Source organism: Salvelinus sp. IW2-2015, linkage group LG3 (assembly GCF_002910315.2).
Source record: "Salvelinus sp. IW2-2015 linkage group LG3, ASM291031v2, whole genome shotgun sequence".
NCBI lineage: Eukaryota > Metazoa > Chordata > Actinopteri > Salmoniformes > Salmonidae > Salvelinus > Salvelinus sp. IW2-2015.
This window is the reverse complement of record NC_036840.1, coordinates 23,368,242-23,391,272: the sequence shown is the minus strand read 5'-3', so window position 1 is coordinate 23,391,272 and position 23,031 is coordinate 23,368,242. Positions and strand designations below refer to the sequence as shown.

General features: G+C 44.4%; 2 protein-coding genes across 2 annotated transcripts in view; one reads left to right on the top strand and one right to left on the bottom strand.

Annotated features, from left to right (window-relative positions):
• Positions 1–1,773, top strand: part of poln (polymerase (DNA directed) nu) — an 87,849-nt gene extending 86,076 nt beyond the window's left edge. Inside the window, 3 exon segments of the mRNA XM_070449563.1 lie at positions 64–131; positions 434–495; positions 1,178–1,773. Of these exon segments, the coding sequence (XP_070305664.1) occupies positions 64–131; positions 434–495; positions 1,178–1,270 (223 nt within the window). The 3' untranslated portion in view covers positions 1,271–1,773.
• A 2,089-nt stretch (positions 1,774–3,862) lies between these two features.
• nat8l (N-acetyltransferase 8-like) lies at positions 3,863–22,142 on the bottom strand. The gene is made up of 3 exons (XM_023972181.2): positions 21,698–22,142; positions 19,829–19,993; positions 3,863–11,514 (listed from the first exon to the last, which is right to left on the bottom strand). Exons 1-3 carry the CDS (start codon positions 22,011–22,013, stop codon positions 11,147–11,149), a joined length of 849 nt encoding a protein of 282 aa, XP_023827949.1. The 5' UTR covers positions 22,014–22,142; the 3' UTR covers positions 3,863–11,146.
• Between the last annotated feature and the right edge of the window lie 889 nt (positions 22,143–23,031).

The following is a 23,031-nucleotide window of genomic DNA, read 5'->3' as shown; positions in this document are numbered from 1 at the left end:
CGCCAGTCTCTCTTTCTTTCTTTCTTTCTCTCACTATCTCTTTATGTATTATGTCCTGTCCAGGCTGATAGCTCAGCTCCATGATGAGCTTCTCTACGAGGTGGAGGACTCTCAGGTGGGGGAGTTCGCAGGTGAGACGTCACACAATCCCCTTCTTCTCTCCAGGTCATACACATGAGATATAGAATCTTCAAGCTTCGACCTACTTCAACTCATCAGAGATATTCATATGTAATATGGGGTCTTGTGTGGTTCCGTTGGTAGAACATGGCGCTTGCAACACCAAGGGTCGTGGGTACGATTCCTGCTGGATCCACCCATACAAATGTATACACACATGACTGTAAGTCGCTTTGGATAAAAGCTTCTGCTTAAATGGCTTGTATTATATTATTTATTAGTATGTGTTTCTGTCTGTCCCTTTGTGACACAGTGTTGGTCAAGAACACTATGGAGTCCCTGCAACACATCGATTGTCTGGGAGTTCATCTCAAAGTAAGTGAATAGGACTAAGAACTAAAAGTAAGGGAAAGTATTTTTTTAATTTTTTGTACTGTAGCAGTTGTGTGTATTTAATTCGCTGATATTGTTAACCAGGGAGACTGGTGAACTTAACCTATCATTATGCTATGTTTTATTCATTTATTCATTTATAAAGGAAATAGCACCGGTCGCTAGCTGAGATATGTGCTTAGCCTTTATTATCTTCAGTAGTTCGCAGAGAGACTAGCAAGGAAACTAGCTAAGTTAGCTTAGTGTAGGCCTAGTATGTGTTTTATTGATAAGGTAGTATCTCCAGTATCTAGCAAGGAAACTAGCTAAGTTAGCTTAGTGTAGGCTTAGTATGTGTTTTATTATAAGGTAGTATCTCCAGTATCTAGCAAGGAAACTAGCTAAGTTAGCTTAGTGTAGGCTTAGTATGTGTTTTATTGGTAAGGTAGTAGCAACAGTAGCTAGCTGCTTCCTGTCTTGCTGTATGACAGCGGGAGGCCAGGTGAGTGATGATGAGACCCTGAGAGAATCTAGGTCAGAGTGGTGCTACGCACACGCTGATGTCACACACACACACACCTCTTCTCCACACTCCTACCAATGCTGATGTCTTACACACGCTTACATACACACAAATACACCTCAGTTTGATGTCCCCCTCCCCCACCCTGTGTGTTTTACCCAGGTCCCCCTGAAGGTGGCGGTCTCAAGTGGCAAGTCCTGGGGCTCCATGTCCGAACTACACCTCCCCCAAACATCTCTCCCCCCCTCTTCCTGAGTCCCTCTCTCCATCTCTTACTCTATCGCTCTCCCTCTTCTCTCCCTCATTGTGCTGCATCTCCATCGCTATGGAAACCAGGCAGCTGCAGCTCCTCCAAGCTCCCAATTCTCCTTCTCGCTCTCTCCCTCTCTCTCTATCCAATTCTCTCCCTCACACACACACACCCCTCTCTCTCTCTGCCCGTATCAGGGGGCAACGGTAGGAGCCTCCCACTGGAACGCATCAGTTTCTTTTTTTTCAACCTCCCTCCATTTTGTGGAGTTGTAGTCCTCCTCTCTTCACATTTTTCTGTTCTCACCCCCCTTGTTTAGATTTTTGGTTTCTGTGTTCCGTTGCCAAGGCAAAACCACACTTTCAGAAATTTGTTTGGCATTGTTGCCTTTTTAAAAGTATTTTTCAGCTACAGTAAATATACCTCATTAGCTAGATAACAGTCAGAGGTTTTTTTTAATGTTTGATTGTATTTATTAACTGATATCCTGTCTGAATTTCCTATTATTGCATTAATTGTAAAGTAAAGCTGGACTGGTCAATGTATTTCTACAATAAAGTGAAACGATCTAGTCTTTGCATTTCTTTAATAAACTTCTATTTTCTTTATTAAACCTCTCGCTCTTCTCCCATTGGAGTGATTCACTGATTTCAAACAGATTGTCTAATTCCACTCACCCCGGGCGCAGTCAGCCATTCCTTGTTCATTCTGAACTAGTCTTTTATCAGCTAATTTGGCTACTGGAGAGCCTCGCTCTTTTGTCTCTGTCACACACAGTGCCTGACCCAGTTKCTGGTCGCTGCCAGAGATGGTGAGATCTTTGGCGGCAGGTAGCCTAGTGGTTAGAGTGTTGGGCCAGTAACCAAAAGTTTGCTGGATCGAATCCCCGAGCTGACAAGGTAAAGATCTGTCGTTCTGCCCCTGTTCCCCGGTAGGCCGTCATTGTAAATAAGAATATGTTCTTAACTGACATGCCTAGTTAAATAAAGGTTAAAAAATCTATGTAATAAACACTTCCACACACTCTGTCCTCTATGACCGCCAATAAAATATGCCTGGAAGAAGGACTGGAGACAGTGAAATTCAGATGATCATTTCTAAAACGCATGACCTATCTGATGAATGTCACAACATCACTGGGTAATATGAAGCGTTTAGTTGCTGTTTAGAACAAAATGTCACAATATCACTGGGTGCTAATATGAAGTTTTTAGCTGTTTAGAACAAACTTGTTCCTCTATTGCCCTGCCATGTCTTCAGACATTCAGAGTATACAGTATGTCTGTCCTTTTAAGTGCAGTTGCCATAGAAATAGAATAAGGATACATGTTGCAGAGTACACCTATGGTAGGTACTGCGTCTTTATGGAGATGGTCTTGGAAAGTATCAGTGAGCTTACAGGGAGTTTTCAACTGAGTGTATTTTACCCTGACCAATGGTCTGGTCACTACAATAGCAGGCAAGTTCCCTCCTCTCCTCCRCTCCTCCTTTTCCCTTTCATTGTTCCACAGCTCAAGGGAACGCAGCCACAGCTCAAGGGATGGGGGACGGACGGACGTGAAAGTGGCATGTGTGCAATTTTTGGAGTGCGTATTCACTTCAGGGGGAGGATGGAGGGTAGTGGAGGAGAGCCTCAGTGTGTGAGTGACTCAGCCTACTACTACACAAGTTGATAATGGTTACAACCTTTGGTAACCCAATGCTTTGTTTGTATGAAAACAGACGGTTCTGTATGTGTTATATAATGACTATTATGTGAACGAGTATGATGTGTGGGGGACGGATATTTATGTTCATTATAATAACTAACAGAACAGAATGGTATGGTATGTTAACAGGAACCCAAAGCCAAAGGGTCCCTTAAAAGCCTGCAGTTGTCAAGAGCAACAGAGTTATCTCCAGATAGCCCACCAGCATCCCCATGGCGACAGGGTAGATGGGTGTTGAGTGAGAGCGAGACCTAAGGCTGGATCCATGCTAATGGGAATTTAAGGTTAACAATATAGTTGTTTGATTTTTAAAGCCTCTATACCAAGGTGAATCTAAAATGATAGAGTTTTCTCTATTGCCTTTAGCCTGGGTACCAGTCTGGTTGTGCTAATATTCCTGTCCTTGTACTCCATGTCATATGCCAAACAGGAGTAAGCACAAAACAGGTCTGGATTTCAGGCTATATTGCCTATAGTTCTAGTTGAATCTCTCTTGGACAGACTACATAAACATAAATGGTACCGTAGATTTGTCATGATTCAACGGGATGTGTGAAATAACAAGCAGCATTAGTTCCGGTGCTTTGGACAAATCCCGATTTTGCAGGTGTTGGTATCTTTCGAATTTCGGAAGTGGAGGGGACAGTTGCCCCATAGACTTGCCTGTAACTTGCAAAGAGAGAGGGGGGAGCTCTTCGTTCGGGTTCCGATCCCCATTCTAGCTCTTCTCTTTACACTTAATCGAGCATCTGACCAATTACGCAAGACTTTAGTTCTGGGTTAACCGAGATTAAGCTGAATAGTGTCCACTTTCTTTAATATGACAAACGATATGATATTACATGATCATTTAAATCAACGTTCAAATCAATTGACCGGAGGAACATATAAAAGCTTTATGCATTGTCGTTTTAATTGATACAATATGTACATCCATTTTTCTTTCACAATGCAGGAAATCTTTATCTTTACAGCTTTACAGTGTTCCCATTGATCGGCAAAAACAAAAATGGTTAATCAGTAGTAATAATACAGCAGTCAAAAGAAAGGAACGTCAGAAGGAGGAATAGAAAGAATAGTCCGTATTCATAAAGCTTCTCAAAGTAGGAGTGCTGATCTAGGATCAGGTTTCCCACAGTCCATAAAATCTTATTCATTATGATCTAAAAGGTAAAACTGATCCTAGATCAGCATTCCTACTCTGAAACGCTTTGTAAATACGAGCTCAGAAAGGTACACCAGGTCATCACTGCAGCTACACTCTATTCAGGTAAGGTCAGACACGGTCTGGTTGAGCCGGCCACGCCTTAACCGCGTTTTACCCACGGTCAAATCCCTCTGCCTTGTGACCACCTTTCACCTCTTTTCTGCTTGGCTGACCTCTTGCTAAGGCCTTGAGCCCATTGAACCCGTCTACCTTGGGTTCCCCTAGCCCTCTTCTCATTTGCTCTTCAGTCTCAGACCCTCAACTGTCTGTGCAATCGCACCCTGATCCATCTTCTCTGTAATAACCCTCTGTCTTTTCCCTGTCACTCTTAACCAAATTGTTCTTCCCCAGTGGCTTACTTTAAGCACCCAAGGCATCCTTATACAAGGTTGCCTCGCCCCTCTTAACCATAGCCTTAGCCTTGCCACACACTCACTCCCACACTCCTCCCCCTCTCCCTCAGGGGCGGCCCGGCTGGTTGACCTGCCTGCCTCCTCACTCCCTCAGTGTGGCTGCATATCATTTCCCTGCTGCGCTTTGTGTGGGTTGGTTTCCTAGCAACAGACGGCCATGACAGCTAGGGATCTGAAAGCGGAGAGAATACGTTGCTGCTGCACACTCCTAGGGCTAGCTAATACACTGGCTGAGTCTGAAATGGCACCCTATTCCCTATTCAGTGCACTACTTTTGACCGTACCCCTATGAGCCATGCTCAAAAGTAGTGCACTAGCTACATAGGGAATAAAGTGCCATTTTGGACACATCCACTAAGTGCTGTGCTACAGTGTTGGGTGCTCTCCAGCCACTGACAGGCCACTCCCTCTCCATCAGCACAGGACAACAGTAGGCTTTTCTCTCTGACTACTGAGGTTAAACCACACAGCACCTTGGTCCTGGGAAAGATGGCAGTGGTCTCTGAAAGAAGTTGAAAATGAACCAACGGTCTCTGGCTTGGTGAGTTTAGTGAGAGAGTTGAAGAGATCATTATAATTGAATCTCAGGTTTGGATAGATTTTTTTTAAGTCTGTGTGATTTTGTAAACTTCGTAGAAAAAGTTATATTAAGGTATTTCTGTGACAAAATGATCATAAAAATACCCCCGGGGATGCTATTTACAGTAAAATACACTTTACAACTTTATTTTTAAAAAATTACGTTGAATCTCTTTCATGGAAATCACACAAGATTTTGATAGAAGTTTTTTTCAGCTTGCGTTTTAAACTTTGATATGGGCTAATTGATTTTTATTTTCAGTAGTAGTGACAAACCCCTGGCTGTAGTCAGAAACAAGATTTAGACTGATAAATAAAGCTCATATGACTGATAGAAAACAGAGACCACTTTCAGAAACTCTGCCATCTTTCACCTCTCTGCTGGGAGGGACTTTTCTCCCCCCAATACTCCCGATAACACCTGTACAAACAATGCAAGTGGTACACCAGTAGAATTCATCTTCAAGTTAAAAACAATGAAACAAAAAACAATTTGAAACCTCTTATAAAGAAAAATACAAAAAGAATCATTATACAATCACACCTCTTATTCAGGCCTCTACATATCGTCAGTGGTGATGTGTTGCCATGCCTACAGGGATAACGTCATGGCGACCGACCCTCCGTCACCAGCATATGAGATATAACATCAATGCAGCATTTCGCGCTAATAAAATAATTTATACGATTGTATCTCGTTATCTCATTGTTTGTTTGTTTTTATTGCTTGATTAGATGGCACGTGAGCAGGGTTTCCAAAATGATACCGATAAATACGGGATTTTGTTGACACTTCTTGAACACAACATAGCAGTTTGAGAGAAAAATGCAACAAAACTTTCACCTTTGGCAAATTTCAAACTTCAACAAATAGCCACGGGTCATAGTAATGCATTTCTTTATATGACGTTGTCTTGTATATAGGCTTATGATACATACGGTATATGAGCAAGAGCAGTAGATATTGGCTAGGAGGAGAGAAAAAATCCATTCTGAAAGAAAAAAGACAATTGTGCTACAAGTGCTTCTGCGTTCTTGGCACCTGTGGCCACAGTGGAGAGTTAGTCATCCTGTTAGCCACAGCAGAGTGATACATTCACCAGAGGAGTACAGAGAGCGGGAGAGTCCATTTTGTTGTCCCCCCCCCCCAGGTAAACTGCCACAGTGGCATGTTCCTCCCCCTCCCCACGTTTGGTCGAACTTTCACAACACAGCCATCTTCTCAGACAGACAGTTCCAAAGTCCATTATTTTTGCATTGATGAAATCAACAGAAATTATATATATATATATATAAACTGGAAATCAAAACAACAGTAATAGATATGGCTATGTACACAGTCACTCTTAAACGTCAAATGTTGTGGTTTTCTCAGCGATAGGAGGACCATTAGCTGCTTTTTGTCATTTTTGCCTTAATTCTTTCTCTCTTAAAAGAAAAAAATGTTTTAACAATTTCTCGCAACCAAAGACCCTTAGTAACCGTACCCATATACATTCATGTCTGCTATTAACTCCAGGGCCTTTGAAATCTGCACTCGCCCAGGACAAAACACCTATACTCACAGGAATACTATTTGTGCGGTTTTGATATCTATACTCCTACAATAGTGTGCGTGTTCAACTTGACATCTGGATGACAGATATTGAGGGATTTTTGTCTCATGCTGGTATTTCCAGGTGGGAGGGACTACGATAAAGTATGAATGTAGTACTTTGTGAGCCTGCATGCTTTCTTCACCGCAATTTACCGACTACCTTCTGGAGATATCTTGACGTCGACATACAGTGAGGTGATCGGATGCTAGTTTTTGGATTGGAAAGCACTCGATAAAGGAGCGCTCCAATGAAAGAGGCTTTTAGTTCTGATGCAGCGTACATGTCTTAAACCCTTTGCAGATAACAATACATGAACATTCTCCTATTTTCCCAAGTCAACACTAACAATATTTCCCTATTTTCTCAGAACTAAAAGAAAAGAAGAAAAAAAAACATTATTTCTTTTGGATTGTACATCAGCAGAGGTTCAGTGGAATGGTATGGAATATTATTATTAAGTTACAGAATCACACTAGTGGTGGTGGTTGCATACAGTATTTATTCTACGTTCTAATACTGCGTATGCTTTACCAGTATCAAGAAGTACTAAGACCAGACCAAACAGGGCATAGCATAGCATTCACCGTATAAACACAGGCTTGACCCTTTTACAAAACAGAATACAGTCAAATGCATTATAGGCTAGTGACATATCAGTGCAGTTTGTCTGTTCCTCTCTAACAACTTAAAACAGGAAATGAATCGTTCGCTACCTTAAGCCATATAGATTGTTGGTGGGATATTTGAATGTCAGCATGTAATTATTACAGTATATCAGGCTTTTGCGGAGTCTTGCTATAATATTACGTAATTGATCAAGAACACAAATAGTAGCCTAGGCTGAGATCTCCCACAATGCTTAACGAGAGGGTATATTATTATTGAAATGGCGACAGCAGCATTCATGGCTCAGTTTGATAAGACTTCACATTCATCTTTTAACAGACATGAGTCCACTTACTACACTACTACGTAGTGTACACTTGTAGTGAACACCAGAGGAGGCTGGTGGGAGGAGCTAAGGAGGAAGGGCTCTTGTAATGGCTGGAATGGAATTATTGGAACGGTATCAAACATATGGGAACCACACGTTTGACTCTGTTCCATCTATTCCATTCCAGCCATTAAAATGAGCCTGTCCTCCTTCAGCTCCCCCCACCAGCCTCCTCTGGCATACATTCCTAGTAAGTACGCTCTTATAGCCTCACCATTTAACCTCTGCCTCCTACATTCTAGTGGATCCAGGTCAAAATACTATACCCAGGTCTGTTCTGAATTTTTCAGATGGGGGCATCGATCATAATTTAGATCATAAGGTGCGTCCCAAACGGCACACTATTCCGAATGGCACTATTCCCTATATAGTGCACTACTTTTGACCAGGTCAAATTGGAGAAGGAGAAAAAAATCTGGGCTAACTGGTTCATTTTTTGTGCCCTCCACATCTCAATTCACATGGTTGAATGAGGAAGAGGGGGGTGTCCGAACAGTGAGAAGTCCTCTGATAATACAGCAGACAGTTAGTCGAATGACCCAACATCTGATACATCAACATGATCTCACTGCTTTATTTGACGCTTGTCAAAACGACACAAGGACAAACTATGACATTGTCACGTCTCCATAGGATTCTTCTCACTGTGCATGATATCCCCACTCCCTTGATAAAAAGAGTCAATTGATAATATCAACTTAATACAAAAATGAAAACGTTTTTTTCCCCCCACTGCTTGCCATGTGGTACAATGTATCCTCTAAGACATTTTCATTCAAAGACACATCTCATGCAAAAAAAAAAGTTTTTTTTTTTCTCTGACAAAGAAACACACATTTTTGTTTATATGTTCAGCTAAAAAATATCTAATTTTTTTTATGTCGTTTTCCGATTATTTTTCCAGGGCAGGCACCGTACGTATATACGCACACACCAGGAACAGAGGCATGCCACACTTGCATTGCTTTTGCATTTTACAGTTGGCAGGCTTGATGTCATCAAGGCAGTGCTGCGCTGCGGTGAGTGGGTTTAATGCACCTCTTCATCCACCCTACCTCCACACACACAAACTCAACACACACATATATACACACTCAACAAACACATACACGCTCAACACACAAACACTCAACACACACAAACACAAATTCAACACACACACCTATGCATCCTCCACCATCGCTGCAGGGGGCGGCCAGACTGTTTTGATGACATCACAATAGGGGCGGGTGTTTTTTTGGGGGGGGGGGGGAATAAAAACAGCGCAGCAAGACTGTGGCGCATGCAGAGGGGGGGGGGGGGGGGGGGAGAAGAGGGGGGGGGGGGTGGGGGGGTCTGGCCCAGGGTTGCAGTCAGATTTATGAATGGGGGGGTCAGAAGGGGGAATAGAAGTCAAGGCAAGGAGGATCAGCACAATTCATGACATCTTTTTGTCGATTTTTTTAAAATCTATGTTTTTTTATGATATTTTTTTTTTTACTTTTCATTTCGTAATTTTTGTACAAGTGTGACACAAACTCTTGGGCTCATAGAGGTTGTATCTCTTCCTCTGCTGGTTCTGTCTCTGATAGGAGGATGGAAATGGAGAGAGTGGTTATCTTTATGACGGGGAGGGAGAGGGACGTCTTTTGGGTTTGTCAGCTACATACTGTATAGAGTATTCCAACTGTATACACATTAACACATACACAGAAGGATATAAATATACCTGTAAATTGGATATAGTATTGTGTCTAAATTCAAATTGAAAAATTTGTGCTTAGATACATTTTGTTAAGCCAGCTATGTACTGTAAGTCCGCAAATATTTTGAATAATGTATTAGGTTTACCCAAGTAGTTTCCCCCAATTACCTGGTTTAAATATATACTAGATTGCGGTTACTATGTACATGTAGGAGTATCCATAAAATGTGCATACTACAAAGAAGCAATGCTTCCATCAAATGTTGTGAATAATAAAAATAAAAAAAATCTAATTTCTCAATCAAATACCAAACATATTCAAAATGTTCAAATTTATCTTGATTCAATTAGTAAACAATTGATAATTACACATAAAACTCAGTAACACTCAATGTTTCATTAGATTAGATAATTTACTCATTAGAAAAACCCATTATTAAATTAGTAATATGATTAACATTGACACAGTATTCACCCTGCATGGGTCCGTACCCCTGGCCTGAACTACCCTCTCGTCTTCCCAACCAATCAGAGACCCTCTTCATAGTTCCCATGCAGGTGGAATGGAATCATAGAATTAGATTCTGACACTGTGTTGAATGAGGGGAAGAGAACATGACCAAAGATGGAGGAAATAGTGAAAGCAGAAAGCAGGAGGGTTTAGGAAACAGAAAATGCACTGTGTCTGCATCCAAAATCACACCCCATTTCTTACACAGTGTACTACTTTTGACCAGAGCCCTATGGGCCTTTGTTAATAGTGCAATATATAGGGAATGGGGTACCATTTGGGACGCAAGCCTGTTTGTGTTTGTTTTCCTGCCTATACAGGATCCACAGTGTGGATTCCACAGTACGCATCCTGCCTGTTCCTCCTGTCTCTCCACAGGGCTGGTACAGTACACTTGATGACCCTTGCTGTGCTTCAATATGGGCTGTGCTGGAGAAATGCCAACCTACTTTGTCTTTTTGTCCAGGTCTTTTTGGGCACAAACGTTGTTGTGACAATGGAGAGGGCTTAGGCGGGCTAACGAGAGACAGGGTGCGTTTGAGATAGAAATTCTTCAGATAGAAATGCCATGTATAGGGCGGACACGAACGCCTGTTTTCCATGGCAAAGGACAATGTCTGTTCTACATGATATATTTCTATCGGAATGTTACGCAACACGCAACTCTCCTGATTAAGCCTCTGATTGGTGTTCTGGAGGGGGTGGGAGGGGATTCTGGTGTTAATGAGAAAGGTGAGGGTGGAAGGAAGGGGGGGGGGGGTGGATTTTGTCATGATGATCGAAAAACTGATTGCAATCAAATTTCTATCAAAAGCAACGGGAACACTCAATTGATGATGTCATTTGAATAGGCATGGGACGGTGATATATGTTAGGGATAATTTTTTCTTACAACAGGAAAGGACGGGAAAATAGGCAAAACAAAAATAATTTACTCAAAGGCGGGGGGGGGGTAAAACACTAAATCTAAAATGTAAAACAAAAACCCATAAGTTAGTGACTTAGAAATAATGAATAGACATAGTAGTGGTAAGTAGTAAGAAGATGCAACTGATACAAAATAAAGTTGTCAGAGGAGTATAAGATCGATCGGGGACTTGGTCGAGGCTCGTTGGGCGAGGGGCTCTGCTTCGAGGAGGAGGTGTCGTTGCTCTCTCTTTCCATCCCTCTCTCCCTCTCTCACCCCTCACTCCTCGCGGAGCTGCAGGCGGTAACGCTGGTAACGGATCTGAAAGAAGAGCCTCTCTAGCGGCGAGCCGCTCATGCCAGGCAGCATGTAGTCCTCGCTCCCGCCCGTCCGCCGGAAGCCCAGTGACTCGTACAGCTTGTGGGCGGCCATTTTGACGGCGGTGGTTCCCAGGACAACTGCGGCGTAGTTGTTGTGCACGGCGAACTCCAGCACGCGGCGCCCCAGCACCTTGGCGATGCCCTTGCCGCGGAAGCGTGAGTCCACCGACATGCGGCGCAGCTCCACCGTGTTATCGTCCTCCCGGCCCTGCGCCGCCACGATGCCGACCACCTGACCCTCCAGCACTGCCACCCAGAAACACGAGCCTGGAGGACCAGAGAGCCCAGTTAGAAACACACACACACTATACCTACTGGTCACTGGTTAACTCAGTGAAGGACTGAAGCAATAAGAAGTGAGCAAAGCTACCCCATTAGCCCCCTACACTATTTGCCATAAACCTGGGACCTCATTGCAGGCCAGCTAACAATAACATGTCATTCATTATACATCACAGACCTCGGAGCCTCTGGCTGGGTGGATCAAATGTAGAGTGGACTCCCATCCCCTAACTACGGCCAGTACAACAATCATCTTGGCATAGTTCTGTTATAATCTCCACCCGGCACAGCCAGAAGAGGACTGGCCACCCCTCATAGCCTGGTTCCTCTCTAGGTTTCTTCCTAGGTTTTGGCCTTTCTAGGGAGTTTTTCCTAGCCACCGTGCTTCTACACCTGCATTACTAGCTGTTTGGGGTTTTAGGCTGGGTGTCTGTACAGCACTTCGAGATATTAGCTGATGTACGAAGGGCTATATAAAATAAAATTGATTGATTGAATCATTAAAGCCACAATCTGGAATATTTCCTGCTGTTCAAAGGCCATTTGAATGAAATATGCCTACAAGCTGGCAGCCTGGGCTTGTGAAACGGCAGATTGTGACTTTAACCCGGCACCACTGCTCATGTGTATCGGGATATCTCATTAATTACGGACTGGTGTTAATGATTTCAGATTACAGAGCAATTAGAGGTTGCTTTACAATGGCTTCTGTCAATTAACACGACCATGTGATGCAGTTAAGATGGCAAACATGAGGATGGTTCACTCTTGGCTGTCCCCATAGGAGAACCCTTTGTAGAACCCTTTTTTTGGTTCCATGTAGAACCCTCTGTGGAAAGGGTTCCACACGGAACCCAGAAGAGTTATCCTATGGCGACAGCCAAAGAACCCTTTTCGGTTCTAGATGTCCCTTTTTGTCTAAGAGTGTTGGTAAGACCGGTGTAAAACCTGTGGTAAGGATAGACTAGCTGCTTAGAGAACATCATAGCACTGTATCATTTACATTTTAGTCATTCAGCATAGCTCCTACGCAGAGCTACTTACAGACTAAGTTTAGGAGGGGAAAACAGCCACATATTGCAAGTAGACCTTTCCCCGAAATAGCCCCTATCAGCAGAATCAGTGCAAGGAAGAAAAAAGCAAGTACCAATGTGGGTGCTAGAAAGTGAGGTTGAATATCACATGGCCCTGGCACACACATTATAGAACTATATGAGAGAGTCTGTCCTGTTGGTAATATGTGCCAGTTATGGCCTTGTCAAATCCACTAACTGGATGGATCTACTAAAAGGAAGTAAGGAAGGAGGGATTCTACACACGAAACACTCCGGTCACATAGTGGCGGCTGGTGTTTCCATTAGCGACTGAATGAAGTGTATCAGAGAGATGGAGAGCATGAGCGAGAGAGTCAAATGGAGAGAGGGAGAGAACGAGGGAGGTAGACGGAGTGAAATGAAAAGCAGACAGAGGCCGGTGCTAACTGCTTAATAGCATTATTCGCTCTGAGAGATGCTCATAATGAAAAGTACAATCGTAGACCGAGCTGTCCCTCAACGTTAGGGCGATTAGACACTCAGGGAGAGACAGAGAGACAAATACAGACACACAGACAGAGAAGGAATTACACAAACACACACATCAACAGTGAAATGTTCATCCACAATGTAACCGGATCAGGAAACTAAACTCCTGGTCTCAGTCATAGTAAAAGCAGTTTTATACAGTATTTAAATGTTTTCTGCTCAACTTCGTAACGTATTCTTAAGTCCATGCCTGCCGTGTTTCTACCTGTGCAGAGAATCACGTTTGTCAGCATGCCAGATATTAGTTGTGTCAACGAGAGTACAAAGCTTCCCTGTCGGTCTCTGTTGTAATGTGAGAGTACAGTACTGTCCCTCCGTGTGTCGTAGCTACAGTGTCTACAGTGTAAAGGGATCGATACAGTACCATGTTGGGAGTATGTTGGACAAGTCGTTGTAAAGAAGACTGGTTTACTATATCCTCATTCTGATAAACCGTCTCCCCAAGTTGATTTTGATTTGCAAACCCCTCCAAGAACTACAAGGTGAAAACAGATAAAATTTTCTTTCCTTCAGCCGGCAAAATGTGTCATATGGATGCAACAGTAAACAGTGCTGAAAATAGCATTTTTGTCAATGTCAGCGGTATTGGTGACATGTCCTTGTAGTCAAGTACAGCACAGAGAATATTCTTCCTTTTCTGGGACTGACTGACTGGCTGACTGGTGAATGTAAAACCTGTGTGTCCGTCTTCTAATGGTCACCGACACACGCAGTCTGATACTCGCACACACACACACACACACATACCAGACGCACAAGCACACTCTCTCAAACACATCGCGTCATGGAGCGAGTGGTGAGACGATGTGAATGTGCTGGAGGCCAACTGTTATGAGGGATTTAAAGGACCCTGTGGGTTTCACTGGATTAGTGTTTGATTGAATAAAACAACTGTCAGCTGTACTGCGGCAGGGTCGCCGCGGTAACAAGCCTGCTGATCCAGACACACACTTCATGACATGTGGGAATCACAGCTGGGGAGGCAGTAGCAGGCAGCTAGATCTGCAAGCAGAGTGAATGGTGGGCCTGGACATGTATCCCCAATTGACCTTGGTCATATTGTGTGTGCAGGGTTCAGAGTGCGTCAGACAATGACTCCTGGTGTTGACTCTTCCTTGTCTGTAGTCCCAACGCAGGAGAATGTATGAGATGGCTTTGGAATGGCTCCCTTTTGGAAGGGGTAGATTCGCTCAAGGTACGGTGCACCGTGTCAGCGTCTTTCATTTTTGTTAAAGGGTAGGTTTCTCTTCATTTTTGTTAAAGGGTAGGTGATAGCGAATTCAAAATCAGACTTTAGTTTCCGGTGCTTGATCTCAGAAGAGAGCATGATGTGAGGCGTGCAGTTAGTTACCCAGAGGGCCCTGTCTCTGGGGGGCTACAAAGAGGAAGGGGGAAGGTAGGGGGAGGGGGCGAAGGGACGGACACGCCTCTGAAGCTGAAGCCATCACCATCTGTCTGAGCAGGGCCTGTGCCAACAGACAGCACGGGACGGGACAACCAGGCACGCCAGCCCAGGCCTAGCTTTGCGTGTGTGTGTGTGTGTGTGTGTAGTGGCCTGAGACAGTGACATACACTCATGTCCTGTGTCTGACGCCATGACGAAAGAAAGGTCGGTCGGAGAAACTCCGAAGCGAGCCTTCTCCTCCTCCTTCTTCCTCTCCTCCTCCTCCTCCTTCTCCCTCTCCCCCTCCTTTGGGAAGAAAGGGGCTGTGAGAAGAAGGGATCTGCTGGTTAAGAGTCAGATATGGAGAACGAGAAGAGAGGAGATAGCTAGAATAGAGAGCGGGGTCATAGAGCATGTAGGACATCCATTTGTCTTCAGTCCTCCTGTATTGGTAGATGGGGAGGGGGCAATAGGGAGGGGTTGGGGGTTAGACAAGGGAGCTGATCTATCATAGCCCCGGGGCAGACCAAGATGAGCGCGGGGGGGGGGGGGGGGGTTCTTGGATTTAACCAGGCTAAGAGGACTCTACCACCGACCAAAAGGGGGAGGGATGGGTCGACTTGAAAGATGCAGACAAAATCTAATGGCGGCAAGGGGGAATGGAAGGAGAGAGAGCTTGGATGTGCTCTAAAAGTACAGATTTTTTACTCAGGATTTATTGTGACAGCCTTTTCTCTTCTAACTGCTAAAGGAAAAGAATATGCTACCTGCCATGCATGTGCATGGGTTGGAGACAGTTAAATATGGCGTTATGACATGACTATGAACCCCCTCCCTTTTTATTGTGCTAAACAAGATTAGTGTCTATCCTTTCCGTTGAAACATATGAGGGTAATTCAGTTGATAAGCGTTGAGTCTCGACGGCGCACACCCTGACTGTGCGTGTGTCTAAGATGAAACAAAAGCTCATTAACAACTTGTGTCCGCTTAAAGTGTGTGTGTGTGTGTGTTGATGCTCGTTACAGATCGTCCCTATTTTAGAGTTAAGTGTGCCTGTGCGTGTGTGTGTGTGTGCGGGAGAGCGATGTGAAGTGTGATATCTGCAGTGCATGGCCTCCTCACTCCCCAAGTCACAGACCCCTCCCCCCACATGACATGCTCCCTCCCCTGGGAACAGAGTGCATGCTGGGAGTATGGATCTGCCTGACATCTATACCACACCCTGACAGATGAGACTCGGACAAGGAGACCAGGGGCATACACATGCTTACATACACACATCCACACACACACACACACGTTTACACACATGAAGGTGTACGGGCACACACAGCACATGCCCAAACACACAGATCTCAAGACCTACAAGCTCCAGCATATCTACCTGTGTCCAGTCATACATAATACTTCCTGCCCCTTGTACGTTACAACCAACCACACACACACACCCAGCCTGCACTCGTTCTCCATTACAGCTCCATTAGCTCTGAGACAGGATAGGGGCATTATTCACTTAAAGGGGCTGCAGCACTGGCCTTTTCACATTAGTTTTAATACCCTGCCCGGGCTAATCACTGTGTGTGTGTGTGTGTGTGTGTGTGTGTGTGTGTGTGTGTGTGTGTGTGTGTGTGTGTGTGTGTGTGTGTGTGTGTGTGTGTGTGTGTTGGTGTGGTGTGTGTACACGTGTTCAATTTAGGTCCTCTTAATCCTAGGGTCAGAGGCTAGGAGGGATCATAAAAAGTCCCTTCCCCCCCTCTTCCTTTAAAAGCTCTACACAAAACCATTTTTATGAACCTCTAAGATAATGTGGCTATTATCTGCGAGTCTCACCCGCATATTCATAAAGATCGGACCACATTATTGGTCATCCATTAAAAATCGGACCACATTATTGGACATCCATTAAAGATTGGATTGGTCACCTGGGAGTGACTAACTATAGTGTTCAGAAACGATAATGTTGTTAACATCTTATTTTGCTTCTGGTGTGGGTCCATTGTTGCCTAGCTACAGACTCCTTGCYCCGGCCAAATGCTACGCCACGGACACGCCACGCCCATGGACACGCCACGCCCATGGACACGCCACGCCCATGGACACGCCACGCCCATGGACACTCCACGAGGAGTCTGGATCTGAGAACCCCCCCACCCTTCACCGAATGCGAACACATTCGGGGCCGTCTGATTGGTCCACAAACCGATGGGTTGGGTCAGAGCCAGATCACACCTGGGTAAAGTGGCGGTTTGAAAATTCTGCATTGGCTTTGATACTCTGATTGGTTAGAGACGATCCAATCGCTGATGACTTTGTTTTGTACAACGCCCCTCGTGCCCCTTGTCGCCACAAACGACTTCAACGATAGCAGTCTCAGACTGTAGCAAACAGAGCAGTGGAAGAATTTTTCTTTACTAGCATTGATTAAAAATATGTTTTTTTGAGGAGCGGTTCTGTGCTATTGACGTGTTTTTGGTTGCGCCATTGTATTGTGAATGAATAAGACGTTTACTGAAATTTGCTATGACATTTATAGAACATCATAAACTCAGTGACATCTAGTAGCTAGATAGTCCTCTTGGATGGAGAATAAAGAATATACTGGAGCTGGGATGAAAGATCCTATCTTCTCCTCTATCTCTCTCTCCGGCTGACGTCTAACCCAGTTCTCCACAGCTACTGTTACATCTTCAACAGGGACGGGAGGAAGAAAGCGAGTGGATCTCTCTCGCTCTCGCTCTCGCTCTCGCTCTCTCTCTCTCTCAGAGCTAAGATCAGTAGCAGGTACCAGGGCGTGACAGTAGTGGTGTACCTGGTCTCGCTAACCCCCTCAGAACAGAGTGAGCTCACCGTCATTAGCAGGGAAGTGAATAGGGCCAGACTGTTTGCTGCCGGCATCCCAAATGGCACCCTATTCCCTAATTAGTGCACTACTATATCGATAATGCCCAAGTAGTGCACTATATAAGGTATCGTTGCCATTTGCGATTCAGCCGTGGATTGCTGTCTAGACAGAACCCTGCATGAGACAGGCCGTGGCCAGACTCAGATATGCTGATAACAACCCATCTGGCCAGTGTTATCACTGCTCTGGGGCTCAGGATGGAACCAGGTGACTGGAGTGTGGAGACACCTTGGCCCACCTACTTATCCCCTCGGTTGCGTCCCAAATGGCTCCCTATCCCCTACATAGTGCACTACTTTTGACCAGAGCCCAACGGCAATAGGGTAACATTTGGGATTGGACCCAAGCTTTATACTGCCCTGTTGTACAGGAGGTCAAGGAGCTTGGTTTTGCCTTGTGCCTTATTCACGCCATTGAGGTATAAAAGAACTGGAGACCACATCCAAGATGTCCGACCGTTGTTTTCAACATAATGTGTTCAAGTTCGCATACGCCGATTCATGGACCGTCTATATCCGGTTTGTAGCCTGTTTACACGGCCCAACTTCACATGCGCAGAGGTAGAAACCGTGCTTCCAGACCGGAACCCTGGCCCCTTGAGTCACACCCATCGCTATGTCTTGTATAACATCCTATAAGGCCTTGTTACTGTTAATTGTGTATGCTTGGTATAGACTACAGCACAGTGGTGTATATGTACAGGCCAGATGATTCAGTAAAGTGGATTGATTGGTTGGTTAATGAAACAGAATTTATTGATTGGTTGATAGTACCAAAGGGATTTCAGGGAGAACTCATGCTGGTAGAATGAATGTCCTGGTTCTTTTGTTGTTAAGAATCCCTAGTTAACCCCCCCCCCCCCCATGCCCCTATTGTTCCTGGTAAGTCCTATGCACACACACACACCTATGAGCTGAGCAGAGGACTGAAGTAACAGCTGGCCTTTAGTGACAGTGGGATGAATAAACGCACACACACACTGAAGAAGAGATAACAGTATTTATCTTTTCCTGGCTAGTTGAAGCCGGTAGACATAACCGTGTTGCTGCTCATCGTGTCAGTGACTGACCCTCTCACCCTGCACTGTATGACTCACTGACTACTGACACATACATTACCCACTCTCACTATCATATAGACGCTTGCTCTTTCCCTCTCTTTCTCTCTCTCACTCTCTCTCTCTCTCTCTCTCTCACACACACACACACACACACACACGCACACGCACACGCACACACACACACACACACGCACACACACACACACACACACACAGTCTCTCTCTGACAGACCCACACACAGTCTCTCTCTGACAGACCCCCCCCCCCACACACACACACACAGTCTCTCTCTGACAAACCCACACACAGTCTATCGCTGACAGACCCACACGCTCACACATACAAACACACACAAAAAGACCTGCAGCGGTTAATCCCATTAATTTCCTGTGTGACTCCTACACACACACACACCCACACACACAGTGGATACCTGTAGCTGCCGGACACAAAGTGAGAGACAAAGAGAAAAATCAATGATGGGCTTAACGAACACCTGCCCTTAAGTAGCTTCGCAAATAGGGTCCGACTGACCCCAAAATGTAGGGTGGATGGAAGTGTGTGTGTGTGTGTGTGTGTGTTAGAGAGAGAAAAAGGTTTGATTTGATTATAGCCCAACGTTTTGGAACGGAACCAGGAGGAAGTGTGGTCACAGCTCAATTCCTCTTATCAGAATGGAAGGAAGTGTTTCGGTTCATATGAGAGTGATTGATTTTCCTAGTTAGGGAATATAGTTGAGGAAATGACTCCAATGAGGCTTGGCCGACACAGAGCGGACAGACTGCTGCAGAAAGTGTATCAGCAGTTTCCATCTCAGAATCAATAGGCCCAGTAGCATGGTGTGCCCTGGCTCCCTCTGTAACTAAGTAGAGCGGAGCGAGTCGCCCCGCATACTTAATAGGCAGGCAGACTGCCTCTGTTTCTGAACACACAGGTTGCATCCCAAATGGCACCCTATTCCCTACATAGTGCACTACTTTTGATCAGTTAGTGTGCTGTGTCGGGCATAGAGTGCCATTTGGAATGCAACCATGCTGTCACTATCCAACTCCTGCTGTGCTTAATACAGGCAGGGAGAGCCTATGACACTGAGAGAGACTCTATACTTTGTGTGTGTGGGAGGGGAGGGTGTGTGTGTGTGTGTGTGGAGGGGGGGGTGGGGTCATTTGAATACTTTCAAAGCAGTCTGTGATTCCATATTTTCATAGGGCTTTGTTTTGTGTCCCATAATTTTTTTACATCCCATAATTCACTAAAAGAATAATGTCTGTGGATGAACTTTATATGTTGACAAAGACAACAGATCATACATTTCCACAGATTATATATAGTTTCTGTTTTGTGTCCAATCTCCCACTACCCCTCTTACCTGTGGGTTTCATGTAATACTCCTCGATGTCCGCCATGTCTGTTCGGAGCGCGCAGGCCAGATAGTTGTGGATAACTTTGCTGCTGTAGAAGTAGCGCGCGGCCATGAGAACGAACGGCGCACAGCAGGTCAGCGTGAGGGATTTGCTCACAACAAAGCACATTACTATGGAGATAAGGAAGAAAAATAAACGATACCTGTCAGAAAAGAGAATCAAATGTTGGATTTTGGCGGAAGTCACACACATAATATATATTATATAACCAAACAGTGACATTCCAAAAAATAAGTTGCTTAAAAATAAAGAAGAACAGTCCCTAATATCACACATTTTGTTTACTGTAGAGACAGCGATTGACAACCGACGAGAAAAACATCACATGACATCCTATGTTGAGTCTATGTATTTATTTGACTGGATGCAAACAGATATTCCACACAGTCTATCAAWATCATCTCTGGTCCATTTACAGTCAGTGATTTTTGGAGTAGCCTATTTCTCTGGTTTGGCCGCGCGGAAGCGCCAGAGTGGAAACCCACCACACAGACAGGCTGTGCAGCAGCACTGCATGTTATTATGTTGTCGTCTGGTCTGACATGCAAACATCTTTTACTCCATTGCACCACGACATGACGTGCTTACTGTCAACATTGACATTAGGCTACATTGTAGCGACGTGGTTCTGAATTATAGTGTCATATCCATATTAATTAAAGCATTTTAAATAAAGGTTAAATAAATAAATAAAACAATTATACACACATTTTCAGACAAAATGTCAACAGTGACAAAGGCTTATGTGAGATGTTTTGTTGGTCATTATGGTCACTTACCACGGCACAGACAAAGGCATGAGGTGTACAAAAGTCTTGTTTTAGGTGGTGTACATTTAAATGACAATAATGATTATGGAATATATATAGCCTAACACATGTTGTGGTGAATTGTTATTCGTAATTTGGTGCGCAATGCCATTCATTCACATCACAGACTAGGCTATTTGTAATGCGTCTGACCATATGGATCAAGTGTGCCATAAGAACACCCATGCATATCATACATGAGGACATTTACGAAATGAACATCTCCACTAATTAATGATAAACAATGCCAACATGCACACATGGCTAGTGGTGGTGGTGCATTGCCTGCAGGCACAGTGAAATATGTGTGTAGCCTATGATGATGGACACTGGTGATAGGGTGCAATTGCTGCACGCTAGCGCACACTGTGGGCCAATKCTCACATTCTATTAATTAATGAATGCATCCAACCTAACCGGCAACTGACATCATTGCCCCCTACATGCACACCAAACAGGCCCACCGGCTACATGCACCATGCGTTTTAGCCATGCCTTTGTGTTGCGGTTTGATGCYGTGCTGCWCATGAGCTACGCTACATGCCGGTATCGGAGATCCAAAACACATCCACACACGAACTCGAGAAGAAATCGACAAWTATTCAATGTATTTGTTGTTGTRGAATTTGTATAATATGAAATCCTCTTCCTCGTGATGAAAGTTTCACATAGCATGTATTTGTGCCATTAAATGAATAAAGCACTTTAAAAAGAAAGAAAAGAGGTCAACGAATTATCAATTGACATATCGATGCTCCAACAGACTATGTCTTTCCTTCAACTGCATTTCAACTCACTTCTAACTTTAAAAAAAAAATATATATATATTTTTGACAATAATTGGTTTTCATGTGTTAGTATGGATGGGGTATTCATAATGTCTTTGACAAGAATAATTTGCAAATACATGGGTAAAAGGAAAATAGTTTTTCAATGCGTAATGGCAACTTTTAACGAATTTCAGGCCAGTAAATCGTTAAGTATATGGGAAATCTTGTCACTTACGTGTCAGAAGAACATATAAGAATTGGGTTTGACTTTGCTGTAATATGCCTCTGAACGCGGTGTTGGGTATTCTCTCCATGATCCCCTCATAAAAGATGCGGCGCACCTCCACATGGTCCGTGCGCTCAAACTCACGGATAAAAACCGTATCTTTCCTCACATCATTTTCCTCGATAGGATTCGGTGCCGGTGTGGAAGAAGTCCACATTTGCGAGGAGGAAACGATAATAGAATCTTTTTTGGTCCCTTGTATGGCATCGTGTTCATCCGCAACAATTTTAGTCTCGCAAACCATTTTTGGAGACGAACAATGCATGCAACTGGCCTCAAAGAACTTTAACCTCAGAAATAATATCAATGGGATATGATGCGTTTATAAATATGGAAAGAAAAAAGACGGGGAGTGTTTCTGCTGCAACCCTGAGCGTTTCTGCATGACCAAGGGTTGCAGGCAAACCTTTAGCCTATTTATAATGGYCCGTAGTGGATGCATTCAGATTCAGGGGCCGGGGTGGTCCACACAGCGTGCACATTGGKTGAGGCGCTACGCCATTCGATTGTGATAGGCGGATAGGGACAAGAGAGGCACCCTTCTTTTAAAAACCTCAACATTCCTCTCATTGTTCCGGCGAAATTCTACACGTGTGTATGAGTGGGACAGGGAGGGTGGGCTTGCGTAAGGGTATTTCTGAACCGGTAGGCTAATGGGGCCCTTTGAAGCTCACCCCAAACAACCCGGCCTGCACCAGTGCACCTGCGGCGGGAGCTGCGCCAGACCCTCTTCTTTGACGACTGAAATGACACGTCTTTACAGAACGGATAAGACACGTTCATATGAGGACACATGAGCTTTGATGCGTCAAAATATATAAAGGGCACTTGGTGATGGTTGGACTTTGTACGGGGAATGGTTGGGGAACTGACTGACTGTGTCCTATGTTAAAGTCTGGTTATGGCGCGGCGCTTCCCGGCTGTGTGCCTCTTTCGATCCCCGGCATCTTGACTGACAGTTCTGCTGCACTGCAGTGATTCCTCCCCGGCTTCATACTCTCGCCTCAGCCGTTCTTTCTCCAGACAGTTTCCTTACGATAGCGTTTTGGTGTATCATCATTCATTAATTCACACAATTCTCTGACTTTGTAGGCTATGCCACAGTCACAGCCTAGGCTATATTATAATATAGGCTACGTTCACTGTTAATAAACGGTAATTAATTCACATAGGCTATCGCCTAATTCGCTGTTAACATTAATTCAGTGTTCTATTTAATTCTGGCCATAGGCCTATGCCTCACTGGATTTATCGATCAGAATGCGATGTTGCGCCCGTAAGCA